The sequence below is a fragment of the Thermobia domestica genome, chromosome 6, assembly GCF_964235325.1.
Source record: "Thermobia domestica chromosome 6, izTheDome1.hap1.1, whole genome shotgun sequence".
In the NCBI taxonomy this organism is placed as follows: Eukaryota; Metazoa; Arthropoda; class Insecta; order Zygentoma; family Lepismatidae; genus Thermobia; species Thermobia domestica.
The window spans coordinates 202618974-202643791 of record NC_137459.1 but is presented as its reverse complement, the minus strand read 5'-3'; the positions used below and the strand labels follow the sequence as shown (position 1 = coordinate 202643791).

General features: G+C 36.9%; 1 protein-coding gene across 2 annotated transcripts in view; it reads left to right on the top strand.

The window, feature by feature from the left end:
• The first annotated feature begins 1403 nt into the window (after window positions 1-1403).
• Window positions 1404-24818, top strand: part of LOC145688406 (senecionine N-oxygenase-like) — a 299767-nt gene continuing 276352 nt past the window's right edge. Inside the window, exon 1 of one of the 2 annotated variants that reach the window (XM_081762592.1) lies at window positions 1404-1784. In XM_081762592.1, the coding sequence (XP_081618718.1) occupies window positions 1591-1784 (194 nt within the window). In that variant the 5' untranslated portion in view covers window positions 1404-1590. The remainder of the gene's footprint in view (window positions 1785-24818) is intronic. The other variant, XM_081762593.1, reaches the window with a different exon arrangement.

The following is a 24818-nucleotide window of genomic DNA, read 5'->3' as shown; positions in this document are numbered from 1 at the left end:
ATTGCCCAGAAGAACATCACAAGTGATTTCATATACGAATGAAATGGAGCATTTCTTTATGAATGGGTACTAATATATATATATATACTTTCATTGACTTTTATCGTTTTCCTTTTTAGAATATTGAAATTCTTTCTCGAATTCTTTCTAGAATTAGAAGTTTCTAACGACTGTGAACTACCGAAAATTAATGTCACTAGACGTAGACTTCCTTGACTCCTTGGAAGTGACTAACTGAGAACTTAAAACACTAAGCGCTAGTATAGGCAGGATAATATCAAGGTGGCGTTAGTTTGGTTAATTAAAGAGTTCTGGAATAGGCTTCTGGGATGGGCTTGAGATGTCGTGGTACTTGCAGGAAGTCTTTTGCATCTCCATTATTGACAAACCGTTCTATTGGATGAACCATTATTGATGAAAAACAATAATTGTTCTTATAATTCCAAGGAGCAAGCTGGGAAAAGAATCCTCTCCAAGATCTTTATTTCGATTAAGCAAAAAGCAACAATAAAGAAGAAAAAAAATTAAAAATGAATGAAAAATGAGAAAGGAAATATATATCAAGCCAACTTCCTCTGGGGGGGCGCGGTGGCTCAGTGGTAGAGCGTTCACCTCTGGTGCTTGGGGTCCCGGGTTCGATCCCAGCCCCCGCCAAGTGAACTTTGTGGTGGACAAACACCGTACTCGTGGGTTTTCTCGGGGTTCTCCCGTTTCCTCCCACTTTCTTCATTCCACCATTTCACTCATCTCTCATCATCACCGTCTCCTTTAGCCTACCCGGCATAACCGTGGGACGTAAAACTCAAAGATTTCTTTTCCAACTTCCTCTGAGCTGTCTCGGTGTTATTGCAATATCCTTTGCATATTGTAGAAATTATTTTGTGTTAAATTTATCTTATATTTAGAATGTAACTTAATAATTCAAATATTTTTAATGAGTTAGTATTTACCTCAATTTAATCAAATATTAGAAATTTTGTTCATATTAGAAATAGACACTTGTGCTTTTTCTCTTTTTTCCTTTCTTTTTCTTTTTTTTTCGAGAAAATAGACTTTGTGGTTTATTTTAGTTAGATAATGTATTGCCGTATTTAAAGCTGATTATTAGTATACATGCTAGAAACCTCGTACAGTTGCCCCCAGTTTGAGCTCGCAGAGGAAAGAAAATTAACTTGGAATACATTTTTTTTAAAATTTGGAATGCGTTACTTACATATATATCATTAATCTCATTTAATCATTTATTGTTTCTGTTGGTATTTATCCTATGTCATTTTGTTGATAACATAACTTCTCGCCGTGAGAATATAATGCTATTCAGGAATAAGATAGCTCCGTTTCAACGATTTGCGTTAAGAGGATATGGCATCATCAACGAGATTACAGGCTTGTTGACCTTAGATAACAAGAAAAAAAGATCAGGGTTAATAAACACGACAAGGAGAGGAGTTGGTAAATAATCTAAGGTTTTAGACAACTGTGCGAGTCATCCTATATGGTGTGCTTCTTACCAATATTACTTTTGACTTACTGCACTTTCATTTAAACTGTTTCGTGAGATTTGTAAGACCCTATCTCCAAAAAATAAATATGCGTGTTGCTGTAATAGGTGCAGGAGCGGCCGGACTATCTGCTGCGAGACATCTGGCAACAGAATCTGATAAATACGAATTTACCGTTTTTGAACAAACTGGAGAAATAGGTGGCACCTGGGTATACACTGATAAAGTTGGTTTGGATGAAAATGGGTTACCAATTCACACTAGCATGTATAAAAGTCTGAGGTACGTATGATAACATCAGTAATGCATTTACAATGTTTGAAAAATAATAGGCCTACGTATACGTATAATTAAAAAATAATACTGTGTAGATAGCTGAGTTATTCATTTTATATCTTTTGGATTTATTAACCACAACTTTGAAAGTTTATATTACAGTGTGTTTACTGCGTACAACTGCGTACTGTGTACTATCAATAGAGTGGATATGAACTAATCATGGGGCCTACATATATTATGTGGAGAGTTTGGAGCCGCAATTCACAGTTCTCTAAACTATGTGAAGTTTTTTTTATTTGTTCTTTTAGTTTCTTTATCACATCATAATATTAAAATACATAATTTAACTATTTCCTAGGTAACATTATATTCCATCAGCAGAAAATAAATAATAACGTGCTTCAATTCATCTGCTCAATTTACCTACAACAAACATGATAAAGCAAAAGAGAATTACACAACTATCCAGCTTTCCGCCTTATCTACCTACCTACAGAGCCGTAGCTAGGAGGGGGAGCAGGCGCTGATAGGAAGAGTTCTCCCGAACGAGTAAGAAGAAAGAAAAAGGGTTGAAAGTAAGTAAACGACGCGTCGCCCGTAAAAAGTATTGCCACCTTATTAAATCAATATAGTTCTCGGTTTGCTTGGAAACAGATTTGTTAAAAGTTTTCTTGCTCGCTACACTCGCAATCCAAACCTTTCAATAAGACTCACAACAAGTTTTAATTATTACTTAAAGAAAGTTATTATATATGATTTGTTAATGATGATGTTAATACAAGGTGCCGAGTAGTGACTCAAAGTGTACGCAGAAGCGTTTTCAAAATCAGAAATAGTCAGTCTGAAATACGAGTTCGGCGTTTTGAAGATGATGATGATTTTGGTTAATTAAACACGCTTTTCTATCCAATCGGATTAATCACGAGAGTGAAAATGAAGGTATGAAAAATGGGAGGGCTGAAGAGACACGCAAGCTGCTGTTCACACGGGAATATTAAATATGAAGGTAAACAAGGGGAATAATAACATTTCCGAGCTTGAAGCAATCGTAAAATAGGGTCTTAAGGGGTCAGAATTTAACACAACGAATTTCGTCTTTCTCAAATACTAATCACTATCAGTGATTTTTAAAATTACATTGACATACGAAATGCTTCAAATCTGACGAAATTTGCTGGGATCATTTCTCCATTAACTACTTGTATCGCGAATTCTTTGTGTGTAAGTGTGCGCATACGTATCTATAATCTGTTTTACACGTGTCGTCGTTTCGTCCCAGTAGTGTTTCATCCCAATCCCACCACGTGTAATATCGTTTCGTCCCAAACAGCATTTCGTCTCAGTAGCGTTTCGTTCCAATTCCACGAACACGATGGCCTGCCACCTGATTGAGTAGCGTATCGTCCAGTAGCTACACGCACTCACAAACATATTTAATACATACACATGCACATTGATTATGTCTATAGTGTGATAAGGTCCATTGTTAACACCAGCCAAGACTGCGTAACCTCTTTTATTGGCACCTCTCTGACAGAGGTGGGCCTGTTGTATAAGCTTCGCACTCAGCACTAATGGTTTTACTTTATTATGTTAAACAAAACAGCTCTCCCAAGGAAGAGAAAAGTTTTAAAATTCCACGTTGCCCACCAACCTATGGTTAAGGTGGACAAGAAGATGTTAAGTTATAACAATATTATACAATATATACGAAAGGAGATAATAAGAAACCCACGGACGCCATGTACCCGCACGGTTAATTCATGATTATATTTTAAATTTTTATAAACTAAAAAAAACACGGAATTACCTAACTCGGCCTTAAAACTTAAGGCCTAGTTCCAAAAATAAAATTGCAGCCAGCACTTTGTCACTTATTAAATGGTATTTGAATATGCTTCACTATCAATAACTTCATCCAATATTTTCTTTCGCCAGTTCTAACGGCTTTCTTTTCTCTTTAGTCCATGTGAATTATGTAAGATACATTTCTTAAAAACTTCCTGATGTCTCCAGGGACTCAGTTGCTCTTACAATTCGAAAAATATTTTTTCTTCCTTTTCACCTCTTTTAAATTCAACTCCATCCTCATAATCTCCGCATCTGAACGTTCTGCTTTTTTTCCAACAACACAATAAAATTTTTCACTCGAGGGTGGAGGGGTTACGCAGAACTGAGTTTATGTGATGGTTCCAACTTTCTACGCGTTATTTGTTCGGTGTCGTCTTCGGTAGCACTTCCACATGTCAACTGATATGTGTGAATTTTCTAACCACTGATCAACAAAATAGTTGAAAAATTCGGTCAGTTTTTCGTGGTCTTCTGTGATACTATGGATATGAAGCCATCCTTCAACCATTTCTGATGGCTTCAAAAAGGCTAAGGCAGCACACATCCTTATATTTCCTTACAACACACGTCCCGTATTTCCTTTCTTGCTACATGCATATTTGTCAGGCTGATGTTTTGCACTTTCCTCCAAAGACTTTGAGAAAAATGAAAAAGACAACCTTGTAATTTAGTTCTTGGGAAGACATTTCAATGTCTTCTTGTATATCGATATCCGTTAACTATCAAACTGAGTTGACCTCTCTTAGTTTCAGAAAACTCCATTGGAGAACGCTAATACAAATAACGTTAGCAAGTGTTCGGAGTGCCTAGTAGGCATCTGGCATATCCGGCTGTGCTGCAACCTAGTTTAAGTTTCACGAACTACCAGTTGATCGACGTGTAAGTCATCACTTGTGTATCGCTGCGACGAGCTCTACTCATTAGCCTGTTCACTAATCAATAACTTTAGCTCGAGACAAACTGTCACGGATTTGCACTGGGACGAAACTAGGGTTGCCACACGTCCAGGGTTTGAACATAAAAATTGATGTCCGGCTTTGTACCCAAGCCGGACGCGCTTTTGTCCTACTTTTCAAATTTGCAGCCTAATTAATAAAACGGGTCAACAAAGTTTCAAGATGAATAGAACATTGCCAGAATGGAGATAGGATAAATAAGTTATTATTAGTACAATTACTTTATCAAATACTTGATCACGGGAAACTACTGTATGTATTTGGTGAACCCAATGTACATTTTTGAAAACAATAGTGGCAGTGACGGATCTAGAAGGTACAAACTAGGAAGGGGGGGGGGGGGCAGCCAGAACTCAGACTATGATAGGCATATCATAATTTTAGCACAAACTTTCAAATTTGTTGGTATAAGATATTGACTGGCGATTGATTTACATAAACAGTTCGGTTGTCGCTCAGGTACATCTATGAACGGTGATCCAGAATATAATTTTAGTCCTATTTCTTAATAACGAGAAATGTATAATAAGTTCTTAAGTTACAAATCATTGGTAGAATCAGCTCAAACAGACAAAAAGTATCATTAATATTGCTACCTGCTTCTGAATCATGATTTTGTAGTTGTACTTTTTGTATTAGTTTACTTTAATAATGTATTAATTTCTATATCATTTTTTTAAAAAAATGTGCTGTTTGATATAATCTAGAAGCAAACTAAAGTTTCTATAAAAACATTTTTAGTGAGTTTTTTTTAAGTTAGTGTGTCCTTTTTTTGATTTTACAAATCTGGCAACCCTAGACGAAACACTACGAAACCGTTTGACATAATCTGATAGGAAAGAGATGAAGTTTTCCCTCACCACACTCAAGTACAGGTGTGAAAAAACGTGAATGTTGGTGTTCCGTCTTTCAACATTAGTACCCATACACAGAAGTATATAGTGCATCTAAATATGTCTAAATAGGTCTAAATAATAAATTACAACTTTCATAATAACAGTAAGTATTTTAAAACACTTAATTACATTTACCTGTATTAGTGAGGTAAGTAACACATATGTTATTATAATGGAAATTTTATTGAACAGTTGTATTGTTTATTATCCTTCTTCCTGGCAATCGGGGTTGTGGCTAGTGCTCTCAAACGGGTCGGGTCACGTCAACTCGGGTCGGGTTGTCGGGTCGGGTCAGTCGGGTCAGCTCGGGTCGGGTTGTCGGGTCGGGTCACCTCGGGTCGGGTTATTCGGGTCGGGTCAATCGGGTCGGGTTATCGGGTCGGGTTGTCGGGTCGGGTTATCGGGTCGGGTCAGTCGGGTCAGCTCACTTTGGTCAACTGAGTTTAGGCTGAGCTTAAGCTCGGCTGGAGTCGAAAGCTGCTGTTTTTCACTAGCTGCCTAATTAAAAATAGCAATTTTCAATTGATTTTATAGAAGCCATAAATCTATTTTGAACACTTGCAGTTAGTGTTTTTTTTTTATGGTAAATGCTTATTTTTGTACTTGTGTGTACTTTAATTTGTAAATGTGGAAAATTGATTTTACCAATCGACTGTAATATTAATATCTACGCCAATATGGAGTCTGGATTTAGAACAAAACTAGAAGTTGTTTAACACGTTACTGCCAAGGGTAAATTTTGTTGTTCACCGGTAGAGTGCCAAGCGTACTTACTTACATTATTCTTGTATTGTTCATATTTTTTAAACATAATATTAATATTGAAACATAATCTAAGGCATGGTAGTGAATCCGCGTGCGTAAAAGTTGGGGGTCCGATCGGACCTACGTGTGTATATTTTGTTTATGGGCAAGGGGATAAATTACTGTTGAACTGGCAACTCTGTTAGAAAGTCATTTGTTTATTACTATATGTGCAGAAGTGAGAAGTGTGGATATATTCATCTTGCTTTTAGTGCTAATAAGTAATATCTTTGTGCAATGAAAAACGAAGAAATATGCGCAGAACTCGATCTCATTAGTAATAGCAGTGTAGTGATCTAGACTTTTCTGAAAATTCAGCAAATGACAGGGACACTGACATCTTGTGAAAATAAATTAGAATAAATAATGAATCCATTGTTAAACTTTTTAACATGTCACTGAAAAAGCAAAACATAGGTCCGATCGGGTCTACAAAATCAACAAATGCTTGTTATTTGGTATTTAGCGCCCCTAGCGGGGTTAATAATCAATATCAAAGACCAAAACCTACATGTGTAATAAAAACACTACAGTTCAATAACAGTAGAGACAGGATTTAACAATACTAGTACTCTAACGTCAATTCGATGAATTAGAAATTGTGGGTCCGATCGGACCTACAAGAACATTTTCTTAGATCACTCCAGTAGGTCCGATCGGACCCACATGGCAACTAACGTGTTAAGCAAGGCTAAAAGAAAGATTGGATATGGACGACCAAGCCCAAGCAGGGCTGCGGTGGCTCAGTGGTAGAGAGTTCATCTCTGGTGCATGGTGTCCATGGTTCGATCCCAGCTTGTGCTAAGTAGGCTTTGTGGTGGAGAAACGCCGTGTAGTGGGTTTTCTCGGGGTTCTGTTTCCTCCCACTTTCTTCATTCCACCATTTCATCATTTCTCATGGTCACCGTATCCCTTAGCCTCGGTGCAGAATCGAGGGACCTTAAACTGAATATTTCATTTTATTTCACCAAGCCCAAGGACATCGATACAAGAACAAGATAAAGATTGGATATGCAAACGAATTACATAGTAATCTTGCTCTTGGCCTTGTTTTGGTGATCACCAAGTAGCGATGAGCATATTTTCTTGCTTTCCGTATAGTATGAAAGACCATAATCAAAATCACACTTGGTCTTCATTTGTACCAATGAGGTGAGCATTCTTGGCTCTTGTATAGCATGAAAGACCACCAAAACTACGAAATGCAGGACCAAGACTTGACTGCAAGACAAAGAATAAGACGCAGTATTGATGACCAAGACCCAGGGAGCGAATTGTTTGAATTTCATTTGTTGGGCTGAAAGTGATGAAATAAAATTAGTACTTTGTAATTAAATATCATACTGTATTTTTAAATTTTAAATTACAAAAATTCATATTATGTATCTTCTTACGTGCAACTATATACACTGTAAAATGCGTTTTAATTACCAAGAAAGAAAAATCAAAGTGGCACGGGTCCCGGAATCATAAGAACCTATTTTGGAATGAAAGTTGAAGGCTTGGAAAAAATCACAGGTGTTCTCCTGTTTCCTCAACCCTTATCATTGTAGTTAAACGATTTCCTTTTGTCTCCGCCAAGAGACTCTTGCTATTGCCTTCCGAGAAGACCCCCTGCCGTCCAAGCAGGTGAGAACACTGACCTTGAATAAAAATTTCGTCACATAGTACTAAAGCAAGAAAAAAAATAAACTTCTCCCACGTCGGACATTGGTATCAGTTATAAAAAGAAATAACCAAACCTCAAAAGTGCCAAATATTCATTAAGATGCATATACAAATCCACCGCTTGATCTAGCTAATGGTTAACGTGTAAGACTTCGGTACACGTGGTCCGGGTTTAATTCCCAATGGGAGTGCATTTTGGCGTTCACCCAGTGTCGTGACCATAGTGCTCTCAAACGGATCTGGTTGACCCGACCCGACCCGTAACCCGACCCGACCCGACTCGGATCGGGTCAGCTCGGGTGGGTTACGGGTCGGGTCGGGTCAGTCGGGTCAACTCGGGTCGGGTTGTCGGGTCAGGCTATTCGGGTCGGGTCAGTCGGGTCAGCTCGAGTCGGGTCAATCGGGTCAGCTCGGGTCGGGTTGTCGGGTCGGGTCAATCGGGTCAGCTCGGGTCGGGTTATTCGGGCCGGGTCAATCGGGTCAGCTCGGGTCGGGTTGTCGGGTCGGGTCAATGAGGTCGGATCACGGTTCGGGTCAGTCGGGTCGAGTCGGGTCATCGGATCGGGTCAGTCAATTCGGGTCACGGGTCGGGTCGGGTCGGTCTTCAACCCGACCCGACCCGTTGAGAGCACTAGTTGTGGCATAATGTTAAGAATGGCAAGGGATGGTAGGGTTATTAATTGAATGGACTTTTTAGTTATTGATACAATAATCTCATAATAATATAAAATCGAAAACCAAGTACAATATGTATAGGAAAATTATCAGAGCGTTAAGACGATAACGATAGAACCTGAAATGATAAAGTAAAGAAACAAACACTTCTCGTTTCCTCTCTTCTAAACAGATGTTCTTACATTAAAAACTACAAGAAGAAATTCATTCATTCAATCAATCTATCTATCTATCTATTTCTTGGCATTTTTCTATATTTGCCAATATGTGCGTATATACTATTACGCTTGGTTAAATAACAATACTACTCGCATTGGTATCATGTATGTATGGTGTATTCTTATTGTTTATGTTAATATCAAATTTCATAGCTGGTTTAATTATCTCCTAGTCTCAGTTAGGATTAGAAACGATTAGAGGCCAGGTCTAGGCTTACTTAGTTTCCTTAGGTTATTCCATTTTTCTTTCAAAATTTCTCACTAAAGCTCTAATCAAAATCATAACTTATTTCAACTTGTTTCACCTTATCCACTTATTCTAAATTATTCCAGTTTTACTATTTTTTAAAAGTTCACTGAACCTAAATTGTATGTTTTTAAATTCAAATTCCATAAAATTATACCTTTCTGAAATTCATATATTTTTTCTAATGCCATTAGTCATAAAGTATCAGATGATCAACGTTAATCATATGTTTTTTTTTATCCAATGTCACGTGGATAAGTATTTCAAATGTAAAGTTGTAAGTTAACCAGTTTTGTATTATACATAATTATAAAAGCTAATTATGTAAGGAGAAACAATCATAAATTTCAGCTAGGACTGGTTATGGGTATTGGTTTCATTAGTTTGTTTATGTGTGTCAGGTTACTTATAATAATTCATTCAAGCTATAGGTCGAAATAGAGAACAAAAATGTAACTTACTTAATTTAATTTTGGTGCTAAGGCTTTATGCCTTACTTCTCATTTTTGTTATCATAAATTCCAAATTTAATATTAATTTTCGTCATGCTTAACTTTTCAAAAACATTTTTTTTTGTTGTTACTCAATAAAGCTTTTATTATATTGTTAACCTAAATTCATATTTTTTTCATAAACAAGTTGTATTTTTCTATCTTTCACCTCAATAATAACATTGGTTTTCAAGGGTTTGTTAGGCTAAACTAATGGGGCAGAGTAGGCAATTTCCAATTCTATCTACCATGGACTGAATTAAACTGATTTGCATAATTTTCAATCAAAATTTTAAATTCAAGATATAAGTTTATTTCTTGCATTATTATTATTATTATTATTATTATTATTATTATTATTATTATTATTATTATTATTATCAAATTTTCATGAGAAGGGAAAATCAGTCTAGTTCGTCCCTACAAACCATAATTTAAAGCAAAAATTGTTTTTCGGCATTGCAACATGTAAATACACAAATACATATGCAAATAAGATCCCCTAAACCGAGAGAGCAAACGAAAATTTATTATATTTCCATAAAGCCCTGAGATACCGCGAAAAAATAAAATTTCCAAACCGTAAAATCAGTCTTCATCAAGTCATATACCGTTTTAGTTCAAAAAAAAAAAAAAACTTCAATGGTGGTGTACATAATAGCAATTGTGGAACCCAAAACACAAACCCAAAACGCAACATCTCACATTCCTTTTCAACTTTCACAAAATTTGGCGCTCCAAACAACCACCCATACATTTCTCTCTATTTTTAATTTTTACAAATTTGGCGGCCGAAACAGTAACCTCTATTTTTAATTTTAATTTTCACATGTTATTATAGTAAGGAGTTAGGAATAATGCTTTTATTACGTCTTCTAATGTAGGTAAAACTTGACACCTCACCTGGATCTTTGGTATACAATATCATTTTCGCCTAATCAGATACCATTTCTCTTGCGATAGTGTTTCCACACATGAACAGTGCAAAAATGTTTAAAAAAGGAAATTTTACAGGGAAATTCGAAAAATTTCCCTCTGTTTCTTCACTCTCGTATGCAATACTTTGGCAGTCTGTATACTATCTGCAAGCCTGTTTCATTAGCTTTCAAACGAGATATAATATGTAAGATAACCCCAACTACAGGGTGTGCCAGAATGTTTCAAATGAAAATCGGCAAGTGCAAGAGGAAAAAAGTTAACCGCACCCCTATCTCCGGAACGAGGGGGAGTAGACCCTATGTTCACTTAAGCACTTTTGCTTAGAATGACCTCCCCTATCACCTCCCTAAGTCTTTGGCTTTCCTCAGCGGACACTGTATATAACACGTGTTGCGGTTGCCGATTGTTTTTTTGTTTTCAATGTGTCATGTGGATCTTCCTTTTTCGTCAGCAGTAACCACTTTACCTGTGAGTGTCGTGGTGTGAAAATGGTGTTGTAAAATGGGCGACCTGACAGACTTCCAAAGAGACATGATCGTTGGTGCCCGTCTAGTTGAAGCTTAGGTGGCAACAGTGGCGAAGATTGTGAGGGTATCGAAAGGCATTGTGTCCAATGTCTCGAGGGGATACACAATTCATGGGCAAACAACGTCTACAAAGCACAACAGTGGTCGAAAGACAATCCTGTCAGATAGAGACCGGAGGGCATTAACCCTTATCCGGGCAAGACATTTTTGTAACGTAAACGGGCAACCGGGGCCTGTGAGGCCCAATATATATTTTAAGTGCAGAATACACCAAATCAATGCCTATTGTCACTTACTGTTTAGACTAGTCTAGAATGTACCGGTATATATTTTTGTTAAGTAGCGAAACTTCGTGTCACGCTTTTGTAAGCCAAGCAGAATAGCAAATCCGGTCCAGACATTTTTGTAACGTAAACGGGCAACCGGGGCCTGTCAGGCCCAGTATATATTTTAAGTGCAGAACACTCAAAATTCAATGTCTGTTGCCGCATACTGTTCCGACTAAAGGTTACAATAGTCACGTGTTCAATATATAATTATGTGACAATTTGATCTAATATTTGACAGGAATTTCACTAAAGTTATACGGGGCCTCCTAGGCCCCGGTTGCCCGGTTACGTCAGGAAAAGATTTTCAAATTAAAAAAAAAACATTAGCTTTACCAACTAGATATGTTCATGACTTTAACTTCGACGAAAGATAGAAGAATTCAGTATTTTATGTCTTCGAAATATGTATGGTTATTGAGAAATTTTAGAAAAATGAAGCTACTGGGCATGGGAGGCCCCGGTTGCCCGGATAAGGGTTAAAACGGATTGTAGCAGCTAAAAAGGCGGCTACTGCAATGAAAATTACGTCTGAACTCAATTCCGGCCTACAGAACCCGGTTTCAACGAAAACAGTGCGACGAGAACTTCATAAAATGAAAATTCATGGCAAGGTCGCTATCGCCAAACCCCTGGTCACAGCAGTAAATGCGAAGAGGCGTATCCAACGGTGCAAGGACCACAAGGCGTGGACTCATGAGCAGTGGAAACAAGTAATGTGGTCCGATAAATCGACCTTCACCTTGTTTCCAACAACGGGCCGTGTTTACGTATGGAGAACACCGTCGCAGGTCTATGATACAGACTGTCTGCTCCCAACTGTAAAGCATGGGGGTGGTTCTGTTATAGTATGGGCAGTGATATCGTGGTTTTCTGCAGGTCTCATTATAGCTGTGCATGGAATGATGAATGCTAAGGCGTATGAGGCCATTTCGTTGGACCAGGTTCTACCCATGGCCCAAATATTTTCCCAGATATTGATGGCATCTACCAAGATGATTTGGCACCCTGTCACGCTGCAAAAACGGTGAAATCATGGTTTGAGGAGCATGACCAGGAGCTATCACACCTCCCCTGGGTCCCACACTGACTAGATCTAAACATCACTGAGCCATTGTGGTCTGAGTTAGAAAGGCGTGTTCGGTCTCATTACCCTCCACCAGCATCCCTTAAGGAACTGGAGCATGTTTTCGAGGAACATTGCTACAAAATTCCACACACCACGATTCAGGAGCTGTATACGTACATTCTATGTGGGAACCCAGCTGTTTTGGACGCAAATGGAGGCCCCACACCATACCAGGTATGATTTTCGCACTTTTGTAAACGTTTTAGCTCTTTTTGTCCAACCCCTATATATGATAAATGTGCTTACTTTTGCACAATACCTTGCTCAAGGGGGGTTTCAAACTTCGAAATCCCTTTCCTTCAGTACGCCACTAAAGAGCAATTATAAATCATTCGTCATCCAATTTGTATTTGTTGTACTGCTTCAATTTTTAATTTCAAAGTTTAAAATTTATATGAACACTTATCATACTATTGGAAAAGAGCACATATTTTATGACAGTGCAATTTCTTGTTTTAACAATTGAAAGAAAGGAAAACACCAATAAAGGTAACAATAATACCTGACACGAATTTTGATTCTATAGTAAATCATATTCATTATTTTACTAGCATCAATTACCTGCTTCCCTGGGTTAAATTAAGAAAAAAATAGTAATATGTTTCGTTAGTCAGTCACTAACGCGCTCCTTGATATTGGTCATTTTCGGTGATTTTTATATATTCCCTCTCCTCTCCATGTGGCGGACCACGGCATGGGAAGTGTCATCTCAACGACCCCGAAAAGTATGAATTCGACAAACTTTTGCGGCGCTGAATTTGGAGTTAAATGGCATCAGAAGTGTGACTGTTCATCTGAGCGACCTCAAAAAATATAGACTCAACACTAATATCGGTCATTTTCGATCATTTGTGAATGTCTTTCACCCCCTCTAACCAGGGAATGGTCCGAATGGGGCACTCGAGTTGCCGAACGATATGCATCTTATATGAAAGGGGGTGTGAAACTATGTACGTATGCTAATTTATAGCGGCTGAGGGCAACATAGAAGAATTATGGCCGACCGTAGGACCAAGCAATAGGGAAAGCTAAGGGATCACTCGTTCCGCGCGTGAATGGCCACAGAAGTGAAGGTAAATATTTAGTAGTAGATGCGTAAGATCTCCTATATGTAATGAACATCATGGCCATCATTTTGAAAGTGGCCATCTTGAATTTGGATTCACGGTATAAAAGATAAAGTGGGTCATGTGACATATGAAATGGCACTGAAATTTTACCAGGAATACTTCGGTGTTAACCATTCTGTAGTAACTATTGTGAGTTATGAAGTAATATGCAAGAAGGATGCATATAAACTCTGTGATAGTCTCACTAGTATGATGCAGAAGCAAGAGTTTCTTTTGTATACAGACCAAAGGAAAATCGTACTTGTATGCAGACTAGTTACAAGTAAGAGAAAGATGGTCATTGGAGACAGAGAAAGAAGATACCAAAGTGAGTCCGTGCCACCTACTGTGTGTCCTGTTTGCAGACAGCAAATACGCAAGAAAGCTCATTAGTTAATATCTGCGTTATCAGTGAAGTAGTCAAGTAAGATAGAGTGGTTGGTAGGGAGGTTAATATGCTCTTGATCGGTGAGCGACTTTCAGGCAGTGCTAGAAAATGACAAGATATATTCTAATTCATCATATGGAAAAGTTATTTATTCTTGCGGGTATGAATATGAATCCCCAGATAGTTGTGTCATTATTGTTCTTGACTTTGGGAGGTGCTACAATAATCCCAAAAGATCAGAAATGTAGAAGATCAGAAATATAGTTTTTAGTGAATATTGATACAGTGGTCGAAGAATATGATAGACGATAGCGTGTCTGGGAGAACAGCTCTTGTGTTTTCATTACACTCTTATAGATACTCTTCACATGAACTGTCCTTCATAGATTGGTATGTACCTTTTAGAGTATAATAGCTTATGTGATGATATTTACAGGGCCGGATTTAGGGGGAGGTGCACCGGTGCACATGCACCCGGAATACGGCTGTTTTTGTGTAGGACGTTTCGGTGTACGGATGTATCGGAGTAAGGACGTTTAGGTGTGAGGCTTGTTCGGTGTAAAAGTTCCAATGTTTACACCGAAACGTCCACTCTTCAAAATGAAAATTATTCGTTAGGGAGAAATAAATTCATGAAGTAGAAAATAAAAATTAATAAAGAAAATAAAAAATTAAATGCTGCTGTAATTGGCAGGGGTTACTTACTTATAGTGAGTCCCCTCGCTTCACTCTGTCAGAACTTCTTATATCCTCAAATGTTATAATTATGAATTGATTGGGAAAACATTTTACGGTAATGATACATAGTAAAAAAAAAGTGTGTGATGTATAAACATTGTTTACACCACACACACCTTATTACGGGAATAAATGTGCACAAATCGCAAAATGCTGCACAATCTTTGAAAGGAAATTTTCAAACAGAGGTGTTTTTTCTTCCAAATAACCGCTTTTATATCATGCATACCCAATAAGATTAGCACATCTAGGAGAAGAAAACTGATTATGAATCAGTGATGGGATCTTAATTATATTATTACGGAGATGTAAATTCATGTTATAGTTGTAGAGAAGGACAGTGTCAGAGAAATGTCTCAAGAAAATTTTCTAACGTCCTAAAGAACACAACAAGAGGCTGAATACTGCCAGTTGTTCCTGCAGAAATGATTTCTATTATGAGTTACTCTTTTGTTCTTAAAATAGGTTCAAAGTTGATGAATTGTGACCACTCCACGAAGCTAATAACAAAATGGACCTTGCATTAGACGCTTGAAGAAAAATCTCTTGGAACCATGATCTCACAAGACTTGATGTTAATTTTTCTAGATTTGATGCTTTCACAAGGATATCTTCAAATTTAAAGAGGTTATGTTGGACTATAAGACCAAATGTTCCATTGTTTTCCTACAAAATAACTAACAGTGGTGATAACAAAACACTATTTCATGAAATTAAAGGCTATGTGATGTAGCTACGAGTCATAGAATTTACTGACTGTGCCACACTTTCTACTGTTTGTGTCCCTGTAACCACTAGAGTACGTCCCGTCTACATTTCCAAATTAAACCGTATTGATCAGTGTTGTAAATATTTTCTTTTTCACTAACATTTGTTGCTTCACATTTGCGACAAATGCATTGGCACTGGCTTCTAACTTTTTTGGCTATGGATTTAATCAAACGCCCTGTTAAAATAAATACAGAAAAGGGTTTCAAATCAGTCTGCACTTTCTCTCAATAGCCCCAGCAGAACAGCTATTATATTATAATTGTTCTTGGCTAACTGCAGAACATTTCAAACCAGAAGACTATTTCTAATTGTAATCATCATATTGGATCCGCCAATTTGAATTTTGTAATTTTAACGTCAGATTCTGAATCACCTGTCCTAAAAACCCCCTTGGCAGTAAGCTGGCCGTATCATTTAATCTTCTATTTTAATGATTATTTTCTGTTCATGCTTGGAGGCCACCTCTAACGTTCAAAGGGTGGTTTCTACCTTAAACCCGCCCCATTGCCAAAATAATAAAAAAAACAAAAAAAACGTGACGATTATTTTTTGATATTTTACAAGTATGCAGAGTTTCATTCAAATCAGTAAATTACACTTCCGTAAGTCTCCTTGTTAGTGCTGTTCAAATGGAACAAATAAGTTAATTGGCGGACGTGAAGTTAGAAGAAAGAAGAAAATACGCCGATGTTACAGAGAGACTGAGCAACGCTTGGTGGAAATTACAAATCTGGTGATGTAATTACAGTCTTAAAAGGAATTAAGTACAATTTTAGATTCTGAGTTGAGTGATTCTATGTAATTTTAATTTTTTCCAACAAAATTCGTTTGAGTTATTATTCAGTTTGTATATATTATTGCTGTGTCTCAGGAACTTTAATATTTATTTCTATTTAGAAATATATTTATTTATATTTAGAAATGATGCTGAATACTTTGCAGTAAATTTGATTTTTGAATTAGATTTGATTATTATTCTATAAAACTCGCCTATGGACACCTCTGAACCGAAATTATTGTTACGAATGGATTGGTGTTGTATTATCATCCTGTTTCAATAACAGTATACACTATTGCAGAGTGGCTACACTATGACACTTAATGACTGTTCATTACAAGCATATGATTAATGCAATCAAAAAGGCTATACACCGAAACGTCCTTTACAGCCAAGCGTCCTCACACCGAAACGCCCTTACACCGTAACGTCCGTACACCGAAACATCCTACACCGAAACACCCTACACCGAAACGTCCTACACCGAAACACACTAGACCCCGTGCACACCCCTACGTTGTAAATATACACTATCTAAAATGAGAAGCTAGCAGTTAAAATAGCAACAATTTCCGAAACTTCCTGCCACCCTGTTTCCGTTTGGGGCTTAAAAGAAAGAGAGGTTTTGCAAAAGCAATAACTTAAGTCGATTTTCTGAAGGTTGAAGGAAAAGGATTCACCAAGCAAAGCAATATAACTTTAGTCAAATAGGGAAGAAAACAGAATCCAAGAAGAAAGAAGGACAAATTTTCCTGCACATCACTTGCGACCCTCTTTAAAATACTCCCCTCGGCCCTTTGTTCTCTGTATAAGCGTTGTCAGATGTAAAGCATATTGTCACATGTCACTTTGAAGAGTTTCAATGAGGCTGGTTATTTTGGTAGTTATGGTGCACCTCCCCTCAGAAAATCCTGGATCCGATCCGGGATATATGTTATTTTCTTTGAGAAGAACTACGTCGTAATTGTACCTGCAATCCCTTGCCCTCCTTTGTGTTTGGTGTTTTAACGCGACAACTATCCATCCTAAACACTGCAATATTAGGAGCTCTTTGCATGTGCAAATGCTCTTTGTAATTTCTTTTATCTAGATGTGCATCATCTGCCAACGTTATTCCGATAGGTTATTCCGAAATTTGTCCAAATATCCCCTTATGACTTTCTTGCATGTTACTTCTAAACTCACAATGAAGTTGCTACAAAATGGTTAATAGCAATGGATTTCTGGTAAAATTTCAGTGCTATTTCATATGCCACATGATCCACTTTCTCTTTTACAATGTGAATCCGAATTCAAGATGACCACTCAATATGGCGGCCAGGCAGGCCCGCAACTAGGGTTTCTGTCACCCGGGGCAAACACACAATTCGGCGCCCCCCCCCCTTCTAAGGTTTAGTCGAAAAGTATCACTTATGGATTGCAACTGTAAATAACATTCTTAATGAAACTAGTTATATCGATTTTTAAGTACTTTAACCCTCCAATACGCGCGCGGGCTACCATTGCAGCCCAGCGTTTTTATTTTCCTTGCCGCAAAGTAATTCGAGATGATAACTCAAAGGGTGTCTGTGTACCTTTCTATCAACTATCATTTTGCGTGTTTAGGGTGTGGTCAAACGTAAAATCGAAAGGATCTCATTGTTATTCTGCTTGAAAGTTTCATGGGCTACATATTCTGTAGCCCGCGCGACTATTGATGTCACGGGTGTTCCAAAGCGTCAAAGTTTTTTCATTATAGTTTGAATGTTGATCAGATGGTCAATGAGTTTGCAAAATGCCAATTCTGATGAGAAATGTTTTTAAAACCAATATTTACGATCCAAAATCATTGAGAACATAACAATGCAACAATGAAAAGCTTATTTTTATTTCTGTAAATTTTTCGGTGTAATCCTTTGATGTGGAGAAAAGAAGAAAACTTTCCATCAACAATGAAGCACACAAGAACTCCACACTATATTGTTATGTGTACCTCTCGAACTTGAGCACTTTCTGTACCTTTTGGGCACCTTTCTGTATACTTTCTGTTTCTGTATATATGCACCTCTAAGGTGCACACAAGTGATAGAAAAAACTGATTCGAGCAAAGCATCTCTCTTTACAGTGCATTAACTAGAAAGTTCATTAAATATGAAAGAAATTGCTTCATAAAATATTAATAAATAGATCAAGATATTTAGATTATTTAATGTATAGTAAATATTATACATTATACACGATTAATGTAAAAAAAAATGATTGAAATTAACAATAAAGCATAATAAAGCATAAGTTGGACTGATAGATAACAATTCAAAATGCCTCGAAAAGCTCTTAAGCAAAACTAATAGATAAAGCTTCATACAGCCTTCACTCGCAAAATCTCTTGGTAGGCGTACAAGAAACAATTAAAGAAACAAGTAAATTATCTTTTCCGCCACAAAACTGCCCTCTAGTTTAAAAACATTACAGCAATTGCGTAACATTACAGGGGGCGCGTCTGAACTAAACTCTTCAACCACCAGCAAGCAACAAAAATCGGGAACTTTTCGCCCCCGCCCCTATTGATAACAGCATTTTAAACTTCAGAGCTGTTCTCAATGGAATGATACAAACAAACAGCTCCTTGTGGTAGGAAAAGGAAAGGGGGGCGGATTTTCTGTGGTCGCCCAAGGGAACAAATGCATGCAATATTAGGTTTTTAATGTATGACATTACACCTATTTAGATGAGACTCTCTCTCTCTCTCTCTCTCTCTCTCTCTCTCTCTATATATATATATATATATATATATATATATATATATATAATCAACGAAAAGAGGTCCCATGGAAAAGGCCAAGTGAACTTTGGATTTCTTTTAACCTCTAGAATAAGTTCCTCAAGGGAAAGAGTGCGATTTTTAAAACAATTGATATATCTTCTTTCCGGCGCTCCCTCCAACCACGCGCCCGGGGCACGTGCCCCCTCTGCCCCCCCCTAGTTGCGGCCCTGCGGCCAGGATGTTCATTACATATAGCAGAACTTATGCATCTACTACTAAACATTTGACGTTAATTTCTGTGGCCATTAACGCGTAGAACGAGTGATTCATTAGCTTTTTGTGTTGCTTGGCCCTACGGTCGGACATATTTCTTCCGGCTCTCCTGCTTTTTCATGTTGCCCTCAGCCGCTATAAATTTGCATATGTAAATAGTTTCACACCCTCTTTCATATCTGATACATGTCGTTCGGTAACTCGAGTGCCCCATTTGTCCCTTCCCTGGTAAGTTACATCATCAAAGTGATATGACAAAAATCATCTCAGGTTCGAACTTCATATAGGTTGAAAATTTGATCAATATCGGTCTGGTCGTTCAAGAGTTATGAATTTTTATTTATGTTTATATATCCCCCCCTCCTACCTCCTCCCCTAAGTTCTATCGTCAAAGTGAATAGATAAATACCATCCCAGGCCCGAACTTTATCTATGTTGAAAATTTGATCAAAAGCGGCCGGGTGGTTGAAGAGTTATTAAGTTTTATTCATTTTCGTATATATTTCCCCTCCTCCCCTGCCCTTACGCTAAGATCTATTTTCAAAATGAAATGATAAGAAACTTTTCAGGTTTGAACTTCATATATGTTGAAAATTTGATTGAGATCGATCGGGTGGTTCAAAAGTAATTAATTCACGAACATAGTCACATTTATATTTATTGATTTTTGTATATCTCCTCCCACACCGTCAAAATGAAATAATAAAAATCATCCAAATCCTGAACCTCATCTACATTGAAATTTGATGAAGATCGATCGGGTGATTCAAGAGTTATTAAGTTTTATTTATTTTTTCTATGTCACCCTCCTCCCTCTCCCCTAAGTTGTACCATCAAAGTAAACATCTAGAAACACTCCCAGGCCAGAACCGCATCTACGTTGAAAATTTGAGCGAGATTTGTCGAGCGGTTCAAGAGATTAAGAGTCACAAACATAGTCACTTTCAATTTTATAATATAGATTTGAAACTTTGCGAAAATTGAAGCTCTACACCGAATAAAAATTGGATACTAAGCAATGGTTTATAATTGCTTTATACATTACAAACTGAGAACAAAGAGAGTAATACCGTTTAAAAGAAAGATTCATATTAGCCAAGATCGTAATATTTTGATCCATTTTTTTGGATCATTCCTATAATTCTTGTTTTTATCCAGTTTTTGGATCAAGGGCTACAAAATATTCGAATGGTCTCTAAATCGAGCTTTCTCCAGATATGTGGTCCTCCAGGTATAAACAGTAGAAGAAAAATGTTGATTTAATTAAATATTTTGGATTTTTTTTTTAATCAGGGACCACAAAATTTTTGAACGGTCCCTAAATCTATTCTTTTTCTTTTACTGAATAAGCATATCACACTGAGTTAAGTGACATCTTGGGTTTGGTTACACTATATGCAGTTCTCTATATATAAGGCATACAAGAAAATTATTGATTAAATGAAATATATTGGATTTTTTGGATCAGAGACCACAAACGTTTAGACGGCCCCTAAATAAAGGTTTCGTATTTCTTGTGGAATAAGCACATCATGCTGAGTTAAGTGATAATTTTGGTTTGGCTACAGTATATGTAGTTCTTCAGATATAAGACGTGTAAGAATTTTTTTTTTTTATTGAATGAAATATATTAGATTTTTTGGATCAGGGACCTCAGAATTTTTGAATGGCCCATAAATCGAGTTTTCGTATTTTTCAGGCATTAAGCACAATAGACTGAGTTAAGTCATGGTTTGGGTTTGGGTACACTATCTGTTGTTCTCTAGATATAAAGCCTACAAGAAACCTTTTGCCTGAAATGCAGTACATTGGACCTCTTGATCCACTAATAGTAATTTATTAAACATCACACCATAAAATCAAAACTGTGTCACGTAATGTACACGTTACACTGTTACTTGTTTAATGTATAAATGGAGGATGAAGGATTAACAGAATACCCATTCTTCGCACGGGGAGAATACGTTTCATTTTGGGCATCAAGGTAATGGAAGCTGAGTTTGGATTTAAACTGCATTGGAAGTGTTACTGTTCGTCCGAGTGGCCCCAAAAACTATGTAATCGACACTCATATAGGTATTCGTTTTTATCATTATATATATATATATATATATATATATATATATATATATAATGATAAAAACGAATACCTATATATATATATAGTGTATATATATATATATATATATATATATATATATAATATCCCCATCTCCCATGTTGTGGGGCTGAATTTGGATTTAAACAGCATTGAAAGTGTCAATGTTTATCTCCACAACCCCGAAAGCTATGCTTTCGACACTAATGTCGGTCATTTTCGATCATTTTTAAATATCTCCTCTCCTCTCCCGAAGTTGCATCGTAAAGTCAAACAATAAAAAACATTCCAGGCACGATTATGCCCGTGCTGGGATACTAATGAGGACGGTGGACAAGTATACCAAAAGGACGCCCAAAGGAACGTGAATACGTATTATATATATTCGCCACCATATATCTATCTATCTATCTATCTATCTATCTATCTATCTATCTATCTATATATATATATATATATATATATATATATATATATATATATATATATATGGTGTAACTTTATTCTTGTTCCGAGTCCAGGAATCACCTTCAGACGTTCACTACATTAATTAACTCTCGGAAGAATAATTAACATGAAACGAAGTCTCTAGCGTATCACAATTATAACTTCTAGGCTAATGGTAACGAATGGTCAATGAACGGCTTCCTGTCCAACTTAAGAGTGTGTGAAAATAAAAAAAAAATAACTTTGATCCAGATTAAGTTTATAACGACTGTGCATAAGACAGTCAGGGGGAAAAGATCATGTATGATGAACTAGAGTATAAGGGATTCTTCACATAATACACAAATTATGAGAATACAATTTGGGCGAAAGTAAGCTGCATTAAAAGAATTCCTCCACGTAATGCGTACTTCCGTGGAAGATAATAACTCCGAGTACAGAAGGAATGAAACTAGACGATACTCAAGCTGTTGCGCGTGTTGCACAATGAAAGAAAGAAATACAGTTTCAAACTACCGATTTATTCTGTTTCGAACAAGGTAGGATAACTGTGAAATATTCAGAGCTACCTTGTACAGTATTTGTGCAATGCAGCATGTGTACACGAGACAGCTGTGAAGAATAACAGTTCACAGTCTGATATTGTCGACCGTTGACCGTATTGCAAAGATGACATCGGCGAAGTAAATTTTTACGCATGTGGTCAAAGACATCTGAAATTCCGTAGATGATTGCCACAGTTATATTAAATCGAGCTACAAGTTCTTCGACTGTCGTGGTCGGAGTTGCATACAAAAGGCGTTTCATACATAACCCCGAGAAAGCGGCGTGAGGTAGGATAACGAGGTAGTCATACTCTCCCACTCCAACGACCTGGGAATGTTTCACTTAAGTAAGTCTGCATATTCCTGTCTAAATGTGCAGGTGCACTGTCCTACTGAAATCACATCTGCTGTCTTATGTTCAAGGACACATGTTCTAACAATTTTGGAAGAAAATTATGTAATAATTAAAGATACGTACTCTAACACAGGCAGGCCAGTAATAAATAAGATCCTCCCACAAAACTCCACCATACCACAACAAATTTCTGCTGCTGGTCGTTCTTTACCAATAACAATTGTAATAATTTATTGTATATATATATATATATATATATATATATATATATATATATATATATATATATATATATATATATATATATATATATATATATATATATATAAAAAACTTGTACTTTATTTATAATGTAATGTTTCGGAGAATGCCCCGGGACATGTCCCGGTGTCTCGCTGGGCCAGCACAGGCCTGCCACGATTTAATGTATGTTGAAAATTTTATCGAGATTGGTCGGGGCTTCAAGAGATAAGTCTATACACTATGGGCCACGGTGGCTCAGTGGTAGGGTATTAGTAGAGTGTTAAGGGTATAGACGTAAAATGAAATGAAATCTTTGAGTTTTACGTTCCACGGTTATGCCGGTTAGACTAAAGGAGACGGTGATGATGAATAATGAATGAAATCGTGGAATGAAGAAAGTGGGAGGAAACAGGAGAACCCCGAGAAAACCCACGCACACGATGTTTGTCCACCACAAAGTTCACTTGGCGGGGGCTGGGATCGAACCCGGGACCCCAAGCACTAGAGGTGAACGCCCTAAGTGTTTGAATTTTAGAACTTCCGGTTTGAAAATAGATATACATGGACCAAAAAAGAGAACAGTTAATGACAAGTACTTTTCTTTAATCGATGAAACGTTCTAAACATATTTACCATATTCTCTCACATTGCTATGTTCAAACCGGAAGTGACAGAAAAAAAATCAGGAAATGTAATTAAAGATCAAATGCATAAATACACTCTTGATGCAAAGGCTGATACCTAAGAGATGCGAGGCAGTACGCCGAGCAAATTTCTACTAAAACCGGAAGTGATATAAACCTACTACCACTTATGATTTCAGTAATAATTCATAAAATATCATATCATAGAATCCAAATAGAATCTTATCATAGAATAATTTGGTATACATATGACAGTGTTACTTGCCTAATGAATAAAGGGAAGATGAAGGATTACTATTTTAAATTCAATCTTTGTTCGTTTCAAGTACTATTACGCTCTTTCTTCTGAATTTGCAATGAATAAACAATTATAAACCACTGCGTTGTTATCGAATTTGTATTCATTGCAGTGCCTCCATTTTTAATTTCAAAGTTTAAAATAATTTTAGGTATTATTATTATTACTTTTATTGATCGTTTTATTTTTCAATTGTTAAAACAAACAACTTAAAACAAACACGAGGACAGTGCAGCGATTGTTTAACACATTTAAGGAGGGTGACGAAGCACTCGAAGACGCAACACGTGCCGGATGACAAACACATGTACACACGACTCCAAAAGTGTATTGCCACCTGCAATTCTCCTTTTCCTGCAATAGCAGACAACCCTAAAATCTCGGCGGTTGGGTTGGTTGCGAATTCAAAAGGCGTTGGACCAAACCTCAATTTCGTAACAAGTATATCAGTGTGGCAAACTGCAAATAACAGAATAAAACAAATGGTTAAGAATGACAATTATATTGTCGTGATGGAGTAGGATGACACCAAAGGGTACATAGTAATTTTACTTAAGCAGTTCAAACAAGATGAATGGCAAGAAACGGATATCAGAGGAAAGCATTTATCTCCTTCACATCCCCCCAAAAAAAAGAATCTCATAAAAAAGAAAAAAAAATGTTACATAATGTAAAGGTTTAACATAAAATTCCCACCCAAAATTTTGAAAGTTTACACCGAAGAGGCAAGAACAACTGAACCGAAGTGAATGAAATTGTCCACAAATATTGCAGACGTAAAATGACAATACGGGTTTCGTATTTTACTGGAGAAAACGGTTGAGTGGGACACCGACCCCTCCAAACCTTTATTCACGAAAAATCAAAAGTGCTAGTAACA